At 33.3% G+C, this 18396-nt stretch overlaps 3 protein-coding genes across 3 annotated transcripts; 2 read left to right on the top strand and 1 right to left on the bottom strand.

Annotated features, from left to right (window-relative positions):
* Positions 1 to 204: 204 nt before the first annotated feature.
* Positions 205 to 7287, top strand: Klp10A (kinesin-like protein 10A). Its single transcript, XM_014237998.3, has 5 exons — positions 205 to 347; positions 1184 to 2960; positions 5012 to 5258; positions 5325 to 6059; positions 6122 to 7287. Exons 2-5 carry the CDS (start codon positions 2011 to 2013, stop codon positions 6440 to 6442), a joined length of 2253 nt encoding a protein of 750 aa, XP_014093473.3. The 5' UTR covers positions 205 to 347; positions 1184 to 2010; the 3' UTR covers positions 6443 to 7287.
* A 4015-nt stretch (positions 7288 to 11302) lies between these two features.
* LOC106618557 (RB-associated KRAB zinc finger protein) lies at positions 11303 to 13667 on the bottom strand. Its single transcript, XM_014236356.3, has 5 exons — positions 13386 to 13667; positions 12510 to 13324; positions 12150 to 12442; positions 11722 to 11921; positions 11303 to 11657 (listed from the first exon to the last, which is right to left on the bottom strand). The coding sequence occupies exons 1-5, from the start codon at positions 13560 to 13562 to the stop codon at positions 11379 to 11381; spliced, it is 1764 nt and encodes a 587-aa protein (XP_014091831.1). The 5' UTR covers positions 13563 to 13667; the 3' UTR covers positions 11303 to 11378.
* Positions 13668 to 13951: 284 nt separating this feature from the next.
* Dredd (Caspase-8 Dredd) lies at positions 13952 to 17017 on the top strand. The gene is made up of 7 exons (XM_014236804.3): positions 13952 to 14125; positions 14330 to 14392; positions 14458 to 15213; positions 15270 to 15480; positions 15564 to 15697; positions 16352 to 16503; positions 16595 to 17017. Exons 1-7 carry the CDS (start codon positions 14021 to 14023, stop codon positions 16725 to 16727), a joined length of 1554 nt encoding a protein of 517 aa, XP_014092279.2. The 5' UTR covers positions 13952 to 14020; the 3' UTR covers positions 16728 to 17017.
* The last annotated feature ends 1379 nt before the right edge of the window (positions 17018 to 18396 follow it).

The following is an 18396-nucleotide window of genomic DNA, read 5'->3' on the forward strand; positions in this document are numbered from 1 at the left end:
GCAAACCAATTATTTTCAGAAAATATATTTCTAAAACCTATCTGGCATTACCCTATTTGGTCCATATCTTTTTCCTCCATTTTCCGCTAATAAAATATCTCAGCTGCTACAATGCGTTCATTCGCACCACTACATCTTCCCACTCTTTCGCTCACACATTTGACCATTTGGTTTTGCAATGATTCCGATTTCCACTCAAATCGCTCCAACTGTCACTTCGCACACATATGCAGTTTTGTTATTATTGCTTTTGAAGTTTTTCTTGCACTTAATTTTTGTCAGCCATAACCGCCGCAACATTTACAGTGACATCTGGTCATAATAAAGTTAAAAATCATTTGTAAATTGTGAGTTTTAGATATTTTAGTGACTTAGCAATTAAGAAAAATACGCAAATGTGTAATTGACTTTGGTAGTGCACTGCTGTGTTTAAATGTCGGTTTTAAATTTAAAAGCCCGCAACCCACAAATAGTTTTTCGTGTTTTTTTTTGTTGTTTAACTGGCGTTGCTAACGTCTTGTTATTGCTGCATGCCGTCATTGCAGTTTTCAAATCTTGGCTTTGCTGCCAAATATTCAACGCTTTGGGTGTGCGAAAATTCTTTAATAATATAATATTTAAGTGGCTAAGCTATTCCAAAAAGTGTGTTCTACATGTATTTTATTTTTGCGGCATTAGTTAAGGGTGTATTTGCATTGTACAATTGCGAATAGTCAATCAGCTGAAAATGCGATAGCGAATCTGTACGAAATGAGAAACATGGGCAAAGGCATTTCGTACACACATAATTATAATCTGTGTGGGTTGTCTCGAGGCGAAATTATGCCATAATAGCAAGAAATATTAAAAAGTGCGATTACAAAGTTAATGTTTAAAATTTTAACGAAGAATGAATAAAAATATACGAATAATAAATGTCGCATTAACAATCGTTTAACAACACTGTTAATATAAGTGTCAACTTTTTGTAAAAAGAAACAGACCTTTTGATTAATGGCAGTCGAAAAGAAATATTTGTCAGTTAAAAATAAAATCTACAACTGTTTCGCTTATCGAAAACATATCTTTTGCATTTTGCATCAAAATTTACTAAAAGATTTATAATAATATAAACAAAAAAATCTTTAATTGCATTTTCTTTCTCTTTCATTATCATAATTTTTACAAATCTCCCACTGCGAAGCTCCATTTGCAACGTTATTGTGTGGTTTAAATTGGACAACACTGGTAGCAGCCAATACGAAAAAAAAATACAAAAGTAAAATAACAGCTATTATTTAAAGAAATTGCTAAACAAAAAAAAAACGAATAACGAATTCCAATTTGCCGCTTCGAGTCTCGAATGTCAGTTGAATTTCGAATCGTCAGCGAATTTGCGCGACACCAACAACAATAGACTGCACTAACAAAAGTAACAACAACCACAGCAAAGAGTAGAAAAAGAAGCAAAAGAGAAAGAACGAACACTAGGAAACGAGCAACAATTCAACGAGTGAATAATTCCGCCGGATCACCGCGCGTCGCGCAGCTGTTTATATCGTCTACGTTGCTGTTGTTTCTTGCTTGAAAAGCCATACACAACCGCTGCCAAAGAAGCCAGTCGAGCTTAGTGAGTGAGTAATCGTCACAACGGAAAAATTTTTTTTTAGTGAAACCCCCACGCTGAGGTGTTAAAATCGAAATAAATCCTATAGAAAATATCCATAAAAATATAGAATTCAATTAATACATTGGTAAGAAGACACAAACAAGAAGCTTAAAAATATCGGAAATCGAATTGATGTGGTGAGAAGGTAGCAGTAAGTGCCCTTTCGTTTGCAGTCATTCAACGCATACGAAAATCAAAAAAGAACAAAAAAAAAAATCGCTCCACTACATTGAAAAGTGCACACCACAGCCCAAAATTAAAAAGAAAACATCAAAAGCCGCAAACTAAGCGGTAGAAGTAATAACATTTAAGATTAGCTGTAGTTGCACAGTCGCAGAAGTGGACAAGTTCCAACTCCCACAATGGAATACATTTCAGTTGGGCAAAGTGTTAAAATTAAGCGCACAGATGGCCGTGTGCATGCCGCAGTAGTGTCGAAAATTAACGAGTCTGGCAAATCGATAACCGTGGAATGGTACGAACGCGGCGAAACTAAAGGCAAGGAAGTCGAATTGGATGCTATACTGTCTTTGAATCCGGAAATCTTACAAGATCCCGAACCGGAACAAAATGCCGCGCCTGAACCGAAGAAACAAGCGACTGCGCCCATAAATCTTGCACGCAATGCCACGCAAGGCGCAATCGGACATCGTACCAATCGAGGCACCATCAACGCCACCAATTTACTCTCATCGTCCGCTGTTTCGGAACATTCGGAGAATATACCACCACCACCGACAACGGGTATAGTGCGCTCGCGAACTACTAATAATGCAACACGGTTGGCCTCAGCTACCGGCAGTGGCGGTGGTGTTGGCGGTGGCATCGCCATGAGTACCAGCGCCGGCAATTCCTCTTCAATTGCATCTAGTTCAGTGGCAGGGAATGTGGGCGCACGGCGTTCCTATGTTGTTAAAGAAGTTGAACGACTGAAGGAAAATCGTGAGAAGCGGCGTGCACGTCAAGCAGAAATGAAAGAGGAAAAAAATGCGCTCATGAATCAAGATCCAGGAAATCCTAATTGGGAAACCGCACAAATGATACGTGAATATCAAAACACCTTAGAATTTAATCCGCTTGTTGACGGACAAGTCTATGAGGATCATCAAATCACAGTATGTGTGCGTAAGCGACCGCTCAGCCGCAAAGAGATAACACGGAAGGAGATCGACGTTATTTCAGTGCCGCGTAAGGACACGCTCATCGTGCATGAGCCACGCAACAAGGTCGATCTAACTAAATTCCTCGAAAATCATAAATTCCGTTTCGATTACGCATTCGATGATCGCTGCGACAATGCCATGGTCTACAAGTGAGTACATACTTAAACTACCACTCATGTACCTATACGTAGATATCTTTAACTGCTACCTACTAACACTCATTTGGCAGCAATTGAGCGTTTCTTACAAGTCGGCCAATGGGCGCTAGCAAGGCATTTTATTTTCACGTTGTCGCCGCTGCTCACTGTAATTGCATATGTTCGTGATTTTGTTTAATACTCTTAGACATTTATATGTGTATGTTAGGTTACGTAGCAAGTGTAGTTGTTTGGCTTGCCAGCTGGCCGGATCACTGACTTCACCAGCGCTTTTGCTCAAACATCCAAGCCACCAGTCACTGCCGATGTCTGTTTGCGCGTATGTATGTGCATATATTTCAAGTCTTGCTGAACTCCATATGTTCTTTGTTTACTAATGCCATAAACGCTGACTAACTATTCGACCAACTGTCACACTAAGCCTTCAAATTTTTTTATTGCACTTTCTTTCGTTAGTTTATTAACATAAGGAAATTAAATGGAACACAAAGTTCTGCTTAGTGTATTAATTCAATTTAGAGAATTTTCCAAATTTTCTTAATAGCATAGGGAGAGAGAAGTGGCAAACATTGGTGCAGTCATGAAGTTGATATTTTGCTGATCGTTTTGAGCGTGTTAATGTGTATTGTGAAAGTCAAGAACGATAGTAAAAAGCAACTTAGGGAAACAATGCAGTGAAATAAAGAAAGGCAGTCAGTCAAAGCGATCGGGGTCACTTGTATTTAGGATTTGGATTATTTTTGTGTAAAGCGCCTAAATATTATTATCATATATTTGGTTGCAGCGCTGTCAAAGAAGTTGTAGCTGCCACCGCATTCAACACTTTTTCAACATTTAAATTCAGCTCGAGCGCTTTTTTGAATTTGCGGTTTTGTCAAACGAATTTACTGCTTGCGAAATTTCTCCCTATGTAACAGCAAGTAAGCATGGATATGCTCAACCCAGGTTAATATTTTTTTTTTTGTTTTTTATAGGGTTGCATTACGCCTATTGGGAAGGTATTTTGTTTGTGGTTTTCATTTTAGCCATTTCTGCAGTACATTCATTCGCTTAATATACACTTCATGGCAACCGCTTAAAACCACTTCTAACCAGTTCTATATACTATAACTTAAGACTTTTTGTTGGCAACGTAAACAGTTTGTTATTGTTGCTATTGAAGTTGCTGCATGGAAAACGAAAAGAGCAACGAAATCTGTAGCCATTAGCGTAGTTTGCGGCAAATTTTGGTATGAAAAATATATTTCATTTGCTATTGCCATGTATGTATGTACTTGTATTTGCATATCTGGTATCTCGGTACCTCACAATCGTTCTATACGCTTGTATTCAGCCGAACTGGTCATTAGTCATAAATGTTATTATAGTTTGTATGAAGTCAGGCTCCTATAAAGCAAACATTTTTTACGTAGCCGGCATTTTATTTTTTACATACATACATATACATATTATATATATATTATACAAATAAAGAAATTTGTATATTAATTTACACAATTTTTTTTTTTGTTAATGTCGAATTTTATATGCACGTTGGTATCCATTAGCAGTTTGCTCCAATTAGAATTTAAGAGCATCCAATTGGTTGCATCAAACCTAACCCTACTAGTTTTGACATTTGACTTTTGAAGTTAAAAAAAAACAAAACACGTCGACCATATTAGCGAACTATTTACTAAGTAACTATGTAGTGATTCATTTGCTATTTGTTACATTATTATTATATAATATAAAAGCCGCATTTATTTATTCTTATCAATTCAATTTATATTGCGAAATTATACTTATTCAGCGACTGACACATCACTATTAATTATGATTAAAATGATAACAAAAGCAATCTGATATTTGTTTGTGCAGCGTTGGTAATGTTATTTTGTGGCCAATTGCGATTTTTACAAACTATTTATTAGCAAATGATCTTGAAAACAGCTTAAATCGAGACCAGAAATAGACATTTGCTATTACTGCCTAAAAAATTACATTTCTACATAACACATTCCTCATAATTTTTATTAATTTTTTTTCTTATACATCAACAGGTACACTGCTAAACCTTTGGTTCAGACAATTTTCGATGGCGGTATGGCGACATGTTTCGCCTACGGCCAAACGGGTTCCGGCAAAACGCACACCATGGGCGGTGAGTTCAATGGTAAAGTGCAGGACTGCAAAAATGGTATTTACGCTATGGCCGCACGTGACGTTTTCACTTATTTGAAAAGTCCGCGTTATCGTACGCTCAATTTGGTTGTGTCCGCTAGTTTCTTTGAAATCTACAGTGGCAAGGTATAAAACTTTACCAGTTACACACTCATGCTAATATATTAACATAACATTTCTGTCTGTACACAGGTCTTTGATTTGCTCTCGGACAAGCAAAAGTTGCGCGTACTCGAAGATGGCAAACAACAAGTGCAGGTCGTGGGCTTGACTGAAAAGGTTGTCGATAGCGTCGAAGAAGTGCTCAAACTTATACAGCATGGCAATAACGCGCGTACCTCTGGTCAGACGTCGGCTAACTCGAATTCGTCGCGTTCGCATGCCGTTTTCCAGATTGTCTTGCGTCCGCCTGGTTCAACTAAAATACACGGCAAATTCTCATTTATCGATTTGGCTGGCAATGAACGTGGCGCCGATACATCATCTGCCAATCGACAGACACGCATGGAAGGCGCCGAAATTAATAAATCACTACTCGCGTTGAAAGAGTGCATACGTGCTTTGGGCAAACAGTCGGCTCACTTGCCATTCCGTGTTTCGAAATTAACACAAGTATTGCGCGATTCATTTATTGGCGAGAAGAGTAAGACGTGCATGATAGCGATGATATCGCCCGGTTTGAGTTCATGCGAACACACGCTAAATACATTACGTTATGCGGATCGTGTTAAGGAGCTTGTGGTCAAGGATATGCCAGATATGTTGCGCGAAGGTGATGGTGAGCATGCCATAATGGAGGAGGACGAAGATCAAATGGTCGTACACAATAATCGTTCGCATAATCATAACATTAACAACAATAACAATAATAACAAAAACAATGGACAGATGTCGGAAAACGATTTGGCGTTGTTGCGGTCACTAAGTGTAAGTAATTGCTGCCTACTATGCAATGGCATATCATATTAACAAAACTTCTTCACATACAGGAACACGACATGTCAGACGAGTTGCTCGTGCAACACGCAGCCATTTCAGATTTGCAACAAACCGAAGAAATGGTGGTGGATCAACATCGTTTAGTCAATGATTTTCTCTCACAGTTTTTGCCCGAATCCTTGCGACTCTATGATCTAACCAATTACGTGGATTATGATCAGGATGCCTATTGTAAACAGGGTGAGGCGCTTTTCACACAACTTGCCGAACTGGCAACCAGTTGTCGAGACTTGATGGCCGATTTTCGTGCTAAAATGGCCAAGGAAGAGATGTTATCGTGCACCGTTAAACCGACTGGCGGCAAGCGTTAAACGCACATTTGATTTGTGGCAAAAAATGCATTGTTTGGAAAATTAACAGCAACAATAACAGCAGCAAAAAACATATATATATATATAAATGTATTAATATAAAAAAGAAGATATTTGGCATCCAGCGAGCAAGCATAGCAGTGCTGTAAGGATAGCAACAAGGAATTAAGAGAAAAATAAACAATTATGATGTTTAACAACAACAGCAGCAACAAGAATTAATAGGCGCAACAACAGCAGAAGCAATTAAATGAATATACTTATAAAGAGATAAACTATGAAACAAACAAAATACTCCTTAAATCTAACGCACCCACATTACGAACACAAAAAGCGAAAAAGGAAACAAAACAAAAAACTATATTTGTACACCCCATTCCAGTGGCAAGTAGCAAACGTGATAGGCATAAAAGCAAATTGTGGTGTTTTGCATATAAGAAAAACAAAAAACCAAAAACACACACACAAAACGCTCACAATTGCAATCGCAGCAAAACATTTATTTTCAAAAACATCAGCAGTTGCTTGCAACAAACATGCTCATCGTAAGTTTACTGATATTCACCACGCACAGCTGGCTGCCCAAACCAGTTATACATACATAAATACATATTAATTTTTGCACATTCATCCTACGCTCATGCTCATACTCAAACCCTCATTTCTGAACACATTCGCAACACACAAACACATACACACTTGCCCATTTCGGCAAATCTACGCGGGAGCTGTTAGCGGCGCATATACGCGTAGACGTTGATTTAATGTTGATGATAATGATGTTGAAGTTGAATATGCTTATTATAATTTTAATAATAATTTTTCGTTTTTAACCTTTTCTCTAAGCTATTTATTTTCTGAATTTAAATTGATTATACATCTACATACATACATACTTGCATAGCTTCAAACGTGCAAAATGCAAAATGCAAAAAAAAAAAAACAAAAAACAAATAATAAAAAAACATGAATCTTAGGAATTTTATATATGAATACAAGTATTATAATATGCGTTTTTGTGCCGTCAACGTTGTTGTAGTATAAGTGTCGGTGGCATATAATAAGCGTTTGCATTTAAGCGCAAAAAAACAATGAACATTTCGTTTCAAAGTAGTTACTAAAAGGCATGTAATTTGCAGCAAACAGAATGTTACAAAAATAGCTTATGCAAAACAAAAAAATCTAAAAAACTTTCCAACTCAATATTTAAAAATATAGCAATTTTTCAAAATCTAAACTCTTAAAACTTTAACACAGTTATTAAAAATATAGTGATATTTTCAAAATCTTTAATTAAAAAAAATAACTTCATTTAAAAATAGCTAAAAATTATTATTTTTAAATAAAATTGCAAAATTATTTTTCTTTGGTAAAATTGCAAAATTATTTTTCTTTAATAAAACTGCAAAATGTTTATTTTTGTTTTACAAACAAAATCCAAACCGGTTTTTCAAAACTAGTAGCAAACACAATGTTTCGAAAGTAGCTTGTGTACATAAAACAATAAATCTAAAAAAATTACCAACAAATTTATTAAAAATGTACTTGTAGTATATTTTCAAAACTTGAAAAAATTTTAAAATTATCCAACACAGCTTGTAAAAATTTATTTTGTTTTATTTCAAAACATAAAAATTAATTTTTTTTTATTTCAAAACATAAAAATTTATTTTTTTTTATTTCAAAACATAAAAATTAATTTTTTTTTATTCCAAAACATAAAAATTAATTTTTTTTTATTCCAAAACATAAAAATTAATTTTTTTTATTTCAAAACATAAAAATTTTAAAAATAAATTTACTGTAAAATTACAAACTAATTTTTTTAAATTAAATTATGAAAATACTTATTATTATATAAAGTAAAATTACAATTGTTTTTTTTTTCAATTATGAAAATATATTTGTTAATAAAATTGCAAATAATTGTTTTTCCTATTAAAATTAATAGAGTATTTTTTTATTAAGTAAAATCACTAAAGTATATTAAATAAAATTACTAGAGTATTTTTCTTTTTTCTTCAATAAAATTAATAAAATATTTTTTTAAATTAAAATTACTAAAGTATTTTTTTTTCTTTAATCAAATTATAAGTAATTTTTTTTTTTTAATAAAATACTAAAGTATTTTTTTTTAATTACTAAAGTATTGTTTTTTTAATAAAATATTTTTTTTTATAAATAAAATTACTGAAGTATTTTTTTTATTTTAATAAAAACACAATTTGTTTTTAAATAAAATTACTAAGGTATTTTTGTTTGTAAATAAAATTACTAAAGTATTTTTGTTCTTTAATAAAATTATCAAAGTATTTTTTTTTTAAATTAAGTTTTTTTTTCTTTAAAAAAATTATCAAAGTATTTTTTTTTTAAGAAAATGAAGTATTTTTTTTCTTTAATAAAATTATCAAAGTATTTTTTTTTTAAAAAATTAAGTATTTTTTTTTTAAATAAAATTACTTAAGGATTTTTTTAAAATAAAATTACTCAAGGATTTTTTTAAATAAAAATAATTAAAGGATTTTTTTTTGTAATAAAATTACTGAAGTATTTTGTTTTATTTGAATAAAATTAATAAAATATTTTTTTTAATAAAATTATTAAAATATTTTTTTTAATAAAATTATTAAAGTATTTTTTTCTTTAATAAAAATCTTTTTAATAAAAATAAAAATTTTTAATGAAAATACAAATAAGTTTTTTTTTTAAATTAGTAAATATAAAGAAACTTTTTTTTTGTTTGAATAAAATTAAAGAAACTTTTTTTAACGAAATTAAGTGTTGCAACAAAACCGGTTTGGATGTTTTTCGAAATACATTTTTTAAATTTTTATTTTTAAGATTTTTGTTGGTCTCGCTGTTTATCGCTGTTTAGTCTCATAAATGTATTGACCAACAGCATTAAAAAATATATCTGCATACACATTCGTACATGTATGCAATTATATTAAAGCCTTTACACTTTTGTTCATCAGCTTTTGTTAATATAATAATATTTATTGTTTTTTTCTTCGCTATCCAAAGATTCTATACAACGAACCACAAACATATACATACACACATGACGTTCAGCATGCATATTAACCAAACTTTCTTTTTGTTATAAAATTTTTTCAGTTAAAAATTGTTGAAAACCGTTTTCTACGCTCGTCTATGCACATTCCTACCACTGTTCTGTGCTCTTCCTTTTGTTCCTACCGTAAATTTCCTAACCTCTCACTTTCCATACACCTGTTTGTCGACATTTGCAAAGACGAAAAAATAAAATTGTTATTAATTGCAAAATTTCATAGCTAATTTATAAAAGCAACAACAAGCATTAATCAAAACAAAAACCAAACCACCAGCAGTACTAACAACCAAACCAAAACAACAACACCACCATTTCATACCACAGCTGCTCGCCAGCTTGAGCAGCGCATTGCGCATAAACGCCTATATTTATATAAATATTAAGCTAGCTGCACGCGCAATTAGTAGTATACGCGTAGAGGATAAAAAAAAATCACTACAACCCAGAAGACTAGCAAATTTGAAAGAAACTTTCAAAAAAAAAAGTAATAATAATGAAAATTCGTTGTATTGTAAATTGTGCAAGCAGCAAATTAATTACTACTACTGCAATATACAAGAAATATATATTTAAATAAGTTTGCAACAATAACAGCAACAACAAGTATAGATATAAATATACATATATGTATACATATATATAACGTATTGTTGATTTTCCTAAGCTTAATGCGTCTGGCGTGAAAAAACTTTATGTTATCTCTACAAAACAAGTGCTTCAAAAATCAGTAAAAAAAACACACACTTTCATATTAAATGAAGTGAATAGAACGCAGATGAATTCCTCACAAATTTGAATGAGAAACGTATTTAGTAGCATCTAATATTTAAATTATATATATATATATACACGTAAAAAACTAAAAAAAAAAGAAATCTTAATGCAAAAAATAAAAACTTTAAAAATTTAAATAACAAATTAACAAAAAAATATACTGTGGCTTTTGTAATTTGCACAATGTTGTAATAGTTGCAGTTGGCAACTAAAGTTTGGCACATGTGACAACAGAAGTGTTAGGTTATGACCGATATGGCACCACGCAATATTAAAGAGTTACCGTTCCACGACGTTCTAAGTAACCGGAACGGACCCGGATTTATTCCGGCCAAGGACTGTCAACTCGGCAGAATTCTGCCGCTACAACAGCAACAACAACGAGTTGCCACATCAGTCGAGTTGTTGTTATTGTTGTTGTAGCGGCAGATTTCTCAACAGTCGAGTCTACATAACTGGAACGGACTTGGATTTTTTAAGCGACCAACAGTTGTTATTTCGGCGATCTAACCCTGTTTGGAGCGGTAAGTTTCAGTCGAGTCTACGTAACCGGGGCGAAGCCAAGAACTGAGAGTTGTTGTTGTTGTAACGGTTACCTAGTTCCCACTTGGGTGATAAGTTATAGTTTGGTTGTCGTCGAGGTTCGGCAGCATTACTACAGGAATACTACTACTAATACAACAACAACAACAAAAACTTTTACGAAAGTAAAAATATGGGTTTATAACTGGTAAAGCACACTTGACTCAAAATCATTCCTAAAAATTATTTGGAGTATGTTCGACTGTTCGACAAACAACAATAACCACAAGCAACTCAAAAGGAATGTCAACTTCCAATTTAACTTCGCTCTGCGGTAGTGAAAACTCTAAAAGAACCGAACACACAATTCACAATTTGTTGCCTACTTCCATTTTTTTTTATTTATATATTTTGTAGCTACCTAAGTTATCAAACGGAATTTGCATGCATTTTCCCCACTAAGCAAATTTTAGTAAGTGTAATTCCAGTAATTTAGATAAAAATAATAATAAAATGTATTTTTACAACAAAATCCGCTTAATATTATATAATATATATGTATGTACATTAAAAAGTCAAATTGGCGTTCTCCTCAGTCACGCCTATTTCGTAATCAGCACCATATAAGGTTTGTTCATTACCGTGAACATCATCCACTACCAATATACTATCCATGTGTTCTTCCTCGTTGATTTCTAGGAACTCGCTTACACCCTGCTGCATGGCCAAATGTTGCTCATTTACCATATGATAGTCACTCTCTTCCATATACTCATCGCCCTCCTCCACCAAATCGTCGTAATCGTTGGCACTGGCTTCGGATTTTTGATGCACTTTGTAGTGCGCCTAAAAGCAGACAACAAAAAATGTGCACTATTGGACATACACAATAAATTTATAGTTAACCTACAATTAAATGATGTTTTCGGCGAAATCGTTTCACGCAAAATTCACACTGAAAACGACGTTCGGCTGTGTGTATCGTGTGCAAGTGTATGCGTAACGTCGACGGAGATATGAATTTTTGTTTGCACTCATGGCACTCAAAGGATTTGGCTGTATGTGAATAACGGTGCATTTTCAAATGCTGCAGTATGAGAAAGTCCTTGCCTGCAAGATAAACAAAGTGATGGACACGTTTTTTTATATTTTTTTTAAATGATTTTTCTTTAATTATTTTTATTTTAATTATTTTTTTTTAATTATTTTTTAATTATTATTTTTTAATTATTTTTCTTTAAATTATTTTTTTTATTATTTTTTTTTTAAACTATTTTTTTTTTTTAAGTATTTTTTTATTTTAAATAATTATTATTTTTTAATGGGTCAACAGCATACCGCAAATCTCGCATTCAAACGGTCGTTCGCCGGTGTGCGAACGCATATGTACCGTTAAATCATGCTTGGACAGAAATCCTTTTTGGCATTCCGTACACTTGAAATTACGCACATTGTTATGTCGATCCATGTGATAACGGTAATGCACTTTTTGATTGAATGTACGCTCACAGATATCACATTTAAAAGCCGGTTCACCGCTGTGCAAACGCAAGTGCACACGCAAGGCATCGTTGGTATGTAAGAGTTTTGTGCAATAGGGACATGGAAATTTGTTGTGGTGCACTGTTTTACTGCAATAAGTAACAACAATATAAATTTCTTTTTATAATACATATAAAAGCGGGTTTTAGCACCTACCGATGTTGCAGAAAATCGGTGCGTCGTAGGAATTCCAAACCGCAAGCTTGACATTCGTATGCACGGCGAATGTTGCCTCCGTTACACGCGCCTGACACTTTCGGTCGCTCCAATGCATTAATCGGTAGACTACTATTGGTGTCTTCCAAATAATGCACATCGAAAAATTCCACTGGTTCTTGCTTCAAATCATTGCGCTCTTCGACAGAGTTCTCTTCAAATAATGGCGCAAATTCGACCACTTTATCGTCACTTGTTGTTTTAATATCAGCATGTTCGATAGCTAATTGCGCGTCCGTAACATGCTCAGCTTGCTCCTCTTCGTAATACTGCACATCAGCACTGTCAGTCGCTTCTGCTAATAGTTCATTTAAACACTCATTTGTGTTCACTTTCGTTGGCAGCGTCACTGCAGGCGCATATTCTTGTAAGTAATTAACTTCTTCCATGGTAGTTGGCGTGTAAGTAACCGCTTGACAGTCCTCAAAAACAAATTGTTCTTGCTCAGTTATATTTGTACTTGCATCCGCTAGCAGGGACTCGATTACACCATTTTCATTACCTATGGCAGACATATCACATTCTACAGATTCTTCCTTTAAAATATCTGAGTTTCTCGTTTCCGATTCGACATGTGTTACATTTTCACCTTTTCCTTCTACATACGCATTACTTTTATCGGTGGCGGTGTAAATTTTCGCCAACTCTTCCAGTGTACGTCGCGCCTTCATGGTCAATTTACGAAAGAGTCGCATTTGCAAATCACAACTATTACACAGATACTGCGGGTATATTTCCATGGTTGATGCTTCAATCTAAAAGATGAAACCTATTAAATATAGATGGTACTATAGAAAAAAAACGCGTGGGATTCACCTCAACACCGAGCATTTCTTCATACAGCTTGCCCGTATTAGTAAGCTGCCATGCGTGTGACTGCATCACACCACTTTCTTCTATTACTTGCACAACGTATAGGCACTCATAGTCACCATCCTGGTTAGGACTACGACAAACTCGACAGCTGTTTACCACCTCCTCCTCTTGAAACATCACATTTAAAATTATTTTAGTGCTCAAATGTTTATAAACAAATTCCACAAGGAATGAGTGTAAAATAATTGTTATCCCTTTTATCGCAGAATGCGAATATCGGCGAAAACGAAATGTCAAGTTGTTATCGATAAAACTGAATATTATCGAACTTTTATTAAGAAAATTAAATTCGCTGCTTATGATGACCGAAATTTTCAAAAACGAAATTTTTAAAACTTTTGTATGCCAATATATTTGACACACACGCGATTTCACTATAAGCGATTTCGGGTTTTTCTTGTTTTTGAATATATTTGTTTACAAATATAACTCAGGCAACCCGCGCCAAACTATATTTTACCAGAGAATGTAAATGATTTTATACTCATTTACATTCTCTGGTCATAGGACTTGCATTTTTAATGTGTAATATTTTTACTGTTTGCTATTGTTTATATTACGTTAACTAGATTTAAATGTCAGCTTCGCGTCATCAAGGTTTGAATTTAATTTCCAAATTAAATAATATTCATGTAGAGGATTTGCAATATGTGGAGCAGGATTTGTGCTATTATGAATTGGTAAGTGCTGTTGGTACAGTGAATTGCCACTATAATAAAGGCATTTCCTGTGTAAATATACATATGTATATGCATATGTAAATAAATTTCCATAGCTTGTTAATTTGTTGTACAACTATTTATATAAAATAAGATGACAAATACTATATTATAAAATATAATATTTTTTGTTTATCTTTGTATTTGTTTTTATTTTTTCAACAGGTGTCATTGGGCTTTTTGCTGTTTGGCGATGAACGCGCAAACGCTGAATTTGCGCTACAAAAGGTATATCAATATATAAACAACCAAAATATTTAATAAAAAAAATATATTTATATGCATACACCTAGCTACTAATACTCTCCAACACGCACAAGGAACGCAGTTGTGGTGGCGCTGATTTACTCAGCAAATACATAAGCGTTAATCCGCGCAATTGGCGTGCACAGTTAGTAGAAGCTTTGTCTATAATAGGCGCTCGACGTGTCTTACGAAAGCTGGGCTTCGACTGGAATGAATTACACTATCACTATCTGCCACATATTGGCGAACTGAGTGTGCTTGTGCATCCACTGCTAAAGGCGTTATATCGCATATGTGAACGTTTGAAACCGGCGCAAGCAGGACAATTGGTATTACGGGTCAATGAGCAACGTAAGCCGCCAGAGGAGCATCTACGTTTCTACGATTTTGCATATTTGGAAATATTTCTATTAGACTGGCTATCGCGGCGCATTATTACATTGGGTGATGGTGTTGCAAATGGTGCTGATGTTGATGTGTTGCTAGAATTTTTCAAATTTAACGATTTGGATGCATTAAAGACACTACTCCTTGAAACAATTGTAAATAACGCAGATAATAAACACATGCACAATAACGCACATATCACTGCGGATAATGCGACAGCGATCACTGGAAATAGTGAAAATTATGCTGCTGAGAAAAACACAACAACAATGCAAACAGATGCAAACGCATCTACCTCAGTACGAGACTGTGATTTAACCATAAATGAAAGGTACGAAGTGCGTCACGAGCGTGCTGGCATACTATTAATCATCAATCAACTAAATTTCCATGAAGACACCGATCCTGATATGAAGGTGAGTTTTGTGCGCGGAAATATTTGTAAATGATTAGCTAATTAATTTATTTCAAGAAATTATTGCCGAAAAAATCACTCTCACCACGTCACGGTTCGAATATGGACAAGGATCGTTTGAAAGACGTCTTCACGCTTTTCGGTTACAAACCAAAGGTATTCGAAGATCTTACACATATTGAACTAATGCATCGCATACGGGAAACGGTCAAATTATCTTTTCAATTTGATTCGCTAATTGTGTGCATACTTTCGCATGGCACCGAAGGCAAGTAGTTGGCATCTAATGTTTTTGCTGAGTAATTACATATAATAAATATATATATATATACTATTTTTTTTTCAATGTAGGCTCTGTATATGGCAGTAACAGCATACCTGTGGAAATATCAGAAATCGAGCATATAATAACCGGCGACACGCTAGTTGGCAAGCCTAAATTACTTATCATACAAGCATGCCAGAAGGATGAATCACCAATAAATGTATGAATGATTGATGTAAATTATTATACTCTGCACAGGGTACATTACGTGCGTGGCAATGAAGTCTATAACACCCATAAAAAAATGTCGGAGAACCTATAAAGTATATATGTATGCATATATAGATGACGAGCTGAGTCGTTTTAGCCACGTTCGGCTGTCTGTCTGTATATATGCGAACTAGTCCCCCAGTTTTTGAGATATCGATTTCAAAGTTGACACACGTCTTTTTTTTTCGCAAACAGCTGCTTATTAAACGTTATCGGTCTACTATGGCTTTTAACTGCCATACAAAATGACCGAGCGATTGAAAACTTTTTTAATTGACGCGATATCTTCACTTAGCTTATTTTCCCATATAACGCCACAATCGCCGAACATATTTAGATCGGACCACTATAGCATATAGCTGGCATACAAGCTGGCTGTTCAAAATCAAGTTCATGTATGGAAAATTGATTTATTTTACAAGATATATTTAGCAAATTTTTATGCTATAAAAAATGCACCTGTGAAGGGTATTATAGCTTCGGTGCAGTCGAAGTTAACGTTTCATTTTATTTTTTTTTTATTTATTAATTTTTGTTATAAATGTTATGTATAGTTATATATATTATATAATGGTCACTCTATTAACATTTATGCACTTTATAGGAACGCTACAAGCCCGATGTGGAGCCACATCGTTTCAGCGACTTGCTAAAGGCTATGTCCACTGTGCCCGGCTATTCGGCAATGCGCCATACGCTTGAAGGCACTTGGTTTATACAAGAACTGTGCGATGCTGTACAGCGTTTCGGCGATCGGTAATGAAACAAAAACACAAAAACAAAAACATCACTTTTGATAATGCAAAAAATTTCGTATTTAATACATTTATTTTAATTTGTTTTACAGCCGTCACATTGTCGATATTTTAATTGCTGTTAATCGCAAAGTCAGCGAGCGTCGCGGAAATAAAAACGAAATTATGATGCCCATTTCGAGTTACACGCTACGAAAATTTTTCTTTTTGCCGTCCCGTAAGTGACTGCTAGCAGCAGTCTAACGCGCTTGCCTGTAAGTCTAATAGCAAATGTCGTGACAATTAGCTTATGTTCCAATTGTGATTAGCGTGTAATTGCAGTACCAAAATTTTAAAATTTTTCGAAATTCTTGTAGTTGTTTTAATTAAGTAGCATTGCGTAAAACCTGCAGTTGTGCCAGACAAGTATAGTAAAGTATATATTTTACTTCTAGTATGCATGCTATATTATAAATTTTGATACAAAAAAATTTGTATAAATAAAGATTTAAAGCATTTATATAACTTACATTAAATATGTCTTACCAAAGTGTTGCCGAATATAGCGCAAATAAAATTATTGTTTTAAGTAATATAATTGTTTCCAGCTGTAACACAATTTAAGCGGTTAAATCCACTTGCAAGTGAGAAAAAATGTGTTTTTTGTAACTTCTTTTTGTTTTTTTTTTGAAGCGGCTTGATATTTAAAATATAAATGAAAAATAATGTGCATTTATGGAATTTAATGTATTTTAATAAGCGGTTATTCATATTGAAAAATTTTAAACTCAGCTCGCAGCCAATTACCAATACACCGATCACCAAGTGGACCTCCGAAAAAAGTGGTCTGGCGGTGAGTTACATTTTTCTACCTAAAATTATCTTACATCCAAAAAACTAAAAACTTTATTACACTAATTGAGTACAGCTAATGTTCGAAGAACTAGTCAAAATTTTAATTTTTTGAAAAAACGTCGGTTTCCCAAAATGAAAAAGATTTACACCTCGGAGTGTCTTAGAGAATCGAAATTATTATCAAAAATTGTATTGTTTCGAACATTAACTGACAAATACATATATAATATATTTAAGCAGTTCGCGTGAAATTTTCAAGTCGATCGGTGCAGCCGTTTCGAGAAGTTTTTCTCACTGCCGCTAAAAACAGCGTTTCTAGTTAAATGCCTTTAAAGTTTTGGAAACCAATTACGCTAAGTTAAAAAAATGATTTTTTGAAATGCACAAGTGGCTTTAACCGCTTAATTTTATTATATTTTATATAAAAAATATAATTTTTGTGTGTTAAAAGTAATTGAAACATCACCTGAATTCCAAAATAAAATACAGTTGCAAATATTCTTCTCTTTTGTTATCTGTATATTAATGCTTTAATACGTACTGGCGTGTGTTACATTTTAGTTTTACAATCTTTTTTATGATAAATGATACAGTATTTTTTATATAGCACTCATTATGCGTGCAATAAGTGTACAATTTTTATTTAGCTGAAATTAAATTTATATTTGGCATTTTTCTTTTGGTAATTGAAAACAGTTTTAAAAAAAAGTTTGTAATTATTTGTCATAATTGTGTTTAATAATTAATTTTATTTTAGTTTTATTACTTCTCATGCTTTTTAATTTCGCTGTGATAAAAACTTTTTTTTTTAAACTTCCCTGTGTTTATTTTAGATTTTGAATCCGTTTTTTTTTCTATCATATTTTTTTCTATCATATTTTTTTCTATTATATTTTTTTCTATTACATTTTTTTCTATTATATTAATTGTTCCATTACATTAATTTTTCCATTATATTTATTTTTCTATTATATATACCGCAACAAATTACAAACATATAAATACATATGTATGTGTGCGTACGAGTATGTACGCATGCATGTTTATTTATTTGTTTGTT

The sequence above is a fragment of the Bactrocera oleae genome, chromosome 5 (assembly GCF_042242935.1).
Source record: "Bactrocera oleae isolate idBacOlea1 chromosome 5, idBacOlea1, whole genome shotgun sequence".
Lineage (NCBI taxonomy): Eukaryota > Metazoa > Arthropoda > Insecta > Diptera > Tephritidae > Bactrocera > Bactrocera oleae.

What these genes read in the sequence shown, in the direction of transcription:
- Klp10A (XM_014237998.3), top strand. Translation starts at nt 2,011, where the DNA reads ATGGAATACATTTCAGTTGGGCAAAGTGTTAAAATTAAGCGCACAGAT. An exon ending in TTGAAATCTACAGTGGCAAG is followed by an intron (nt 5,259 to 5,324) that starts GTATAAAACTTT and finishes GTCTGTACACAG; the next exon opens with GTCTTTGATTTGCTCTCGGA. An exon ending in CGTTGTTGCGGTCACTAAGT is followed by an intron (nt 6,060 to 6,121) that starts GTAAGTAATTGC and finishes CTTCACATACAG; the next exon opens with GAACACGACATGTCAGACGA.
- LOC106618557 (XM_014236356.3), bottom strand. Translation starts at nt 13,562, where the DNA reads ATGTTTCAAGAGGAGGAGGTGGTAAACAGCTGTCGAGTTTGTCGTAGT. An exon ending in ACCGATTTTCTGCAACATCG is followed by an intron (nt 12,443 to 12,509) that starts GTAGGTGCTAAA and finishes TACTTATTGCAG; the next exon opens with TAAAACAGTGCACCACAACA. An exon ending in GTTTGAATGCGAGATTTGCG is followed by an intron (nt 11,922 to 12,149) that starts GTATGCTGTTGA and finishes TTTATCTTGCAG; the next exon opens with GCAAGGACTTTCTCATACTG.
- Dredd (XM_014236804.3), top strand. Translation starts at nt 14,021, where the DNA reads ATGTCAGCTTCGCGTCATCAAGGTTTGAATTTAATTTCCAAATTAAAT. An exon ending in ATTTGTGCTATTATGAATTG is followed by an intron (nt 14,126 to 14,329) that starts GTAAGTGCTGTT and finishes TTTTTTCAACAG; the next exon opens with GTGTCATTGGGCTTTTTGCT. An exon ending in ACACCGATCCTGATATGAAG is followed by an intron (nt 15,214 to 15,269) that starts GTGAGTTTTGTG and finishes ATTTATTTCAAG; the next exon opens with AAATTATTGCCGAAAAAATC.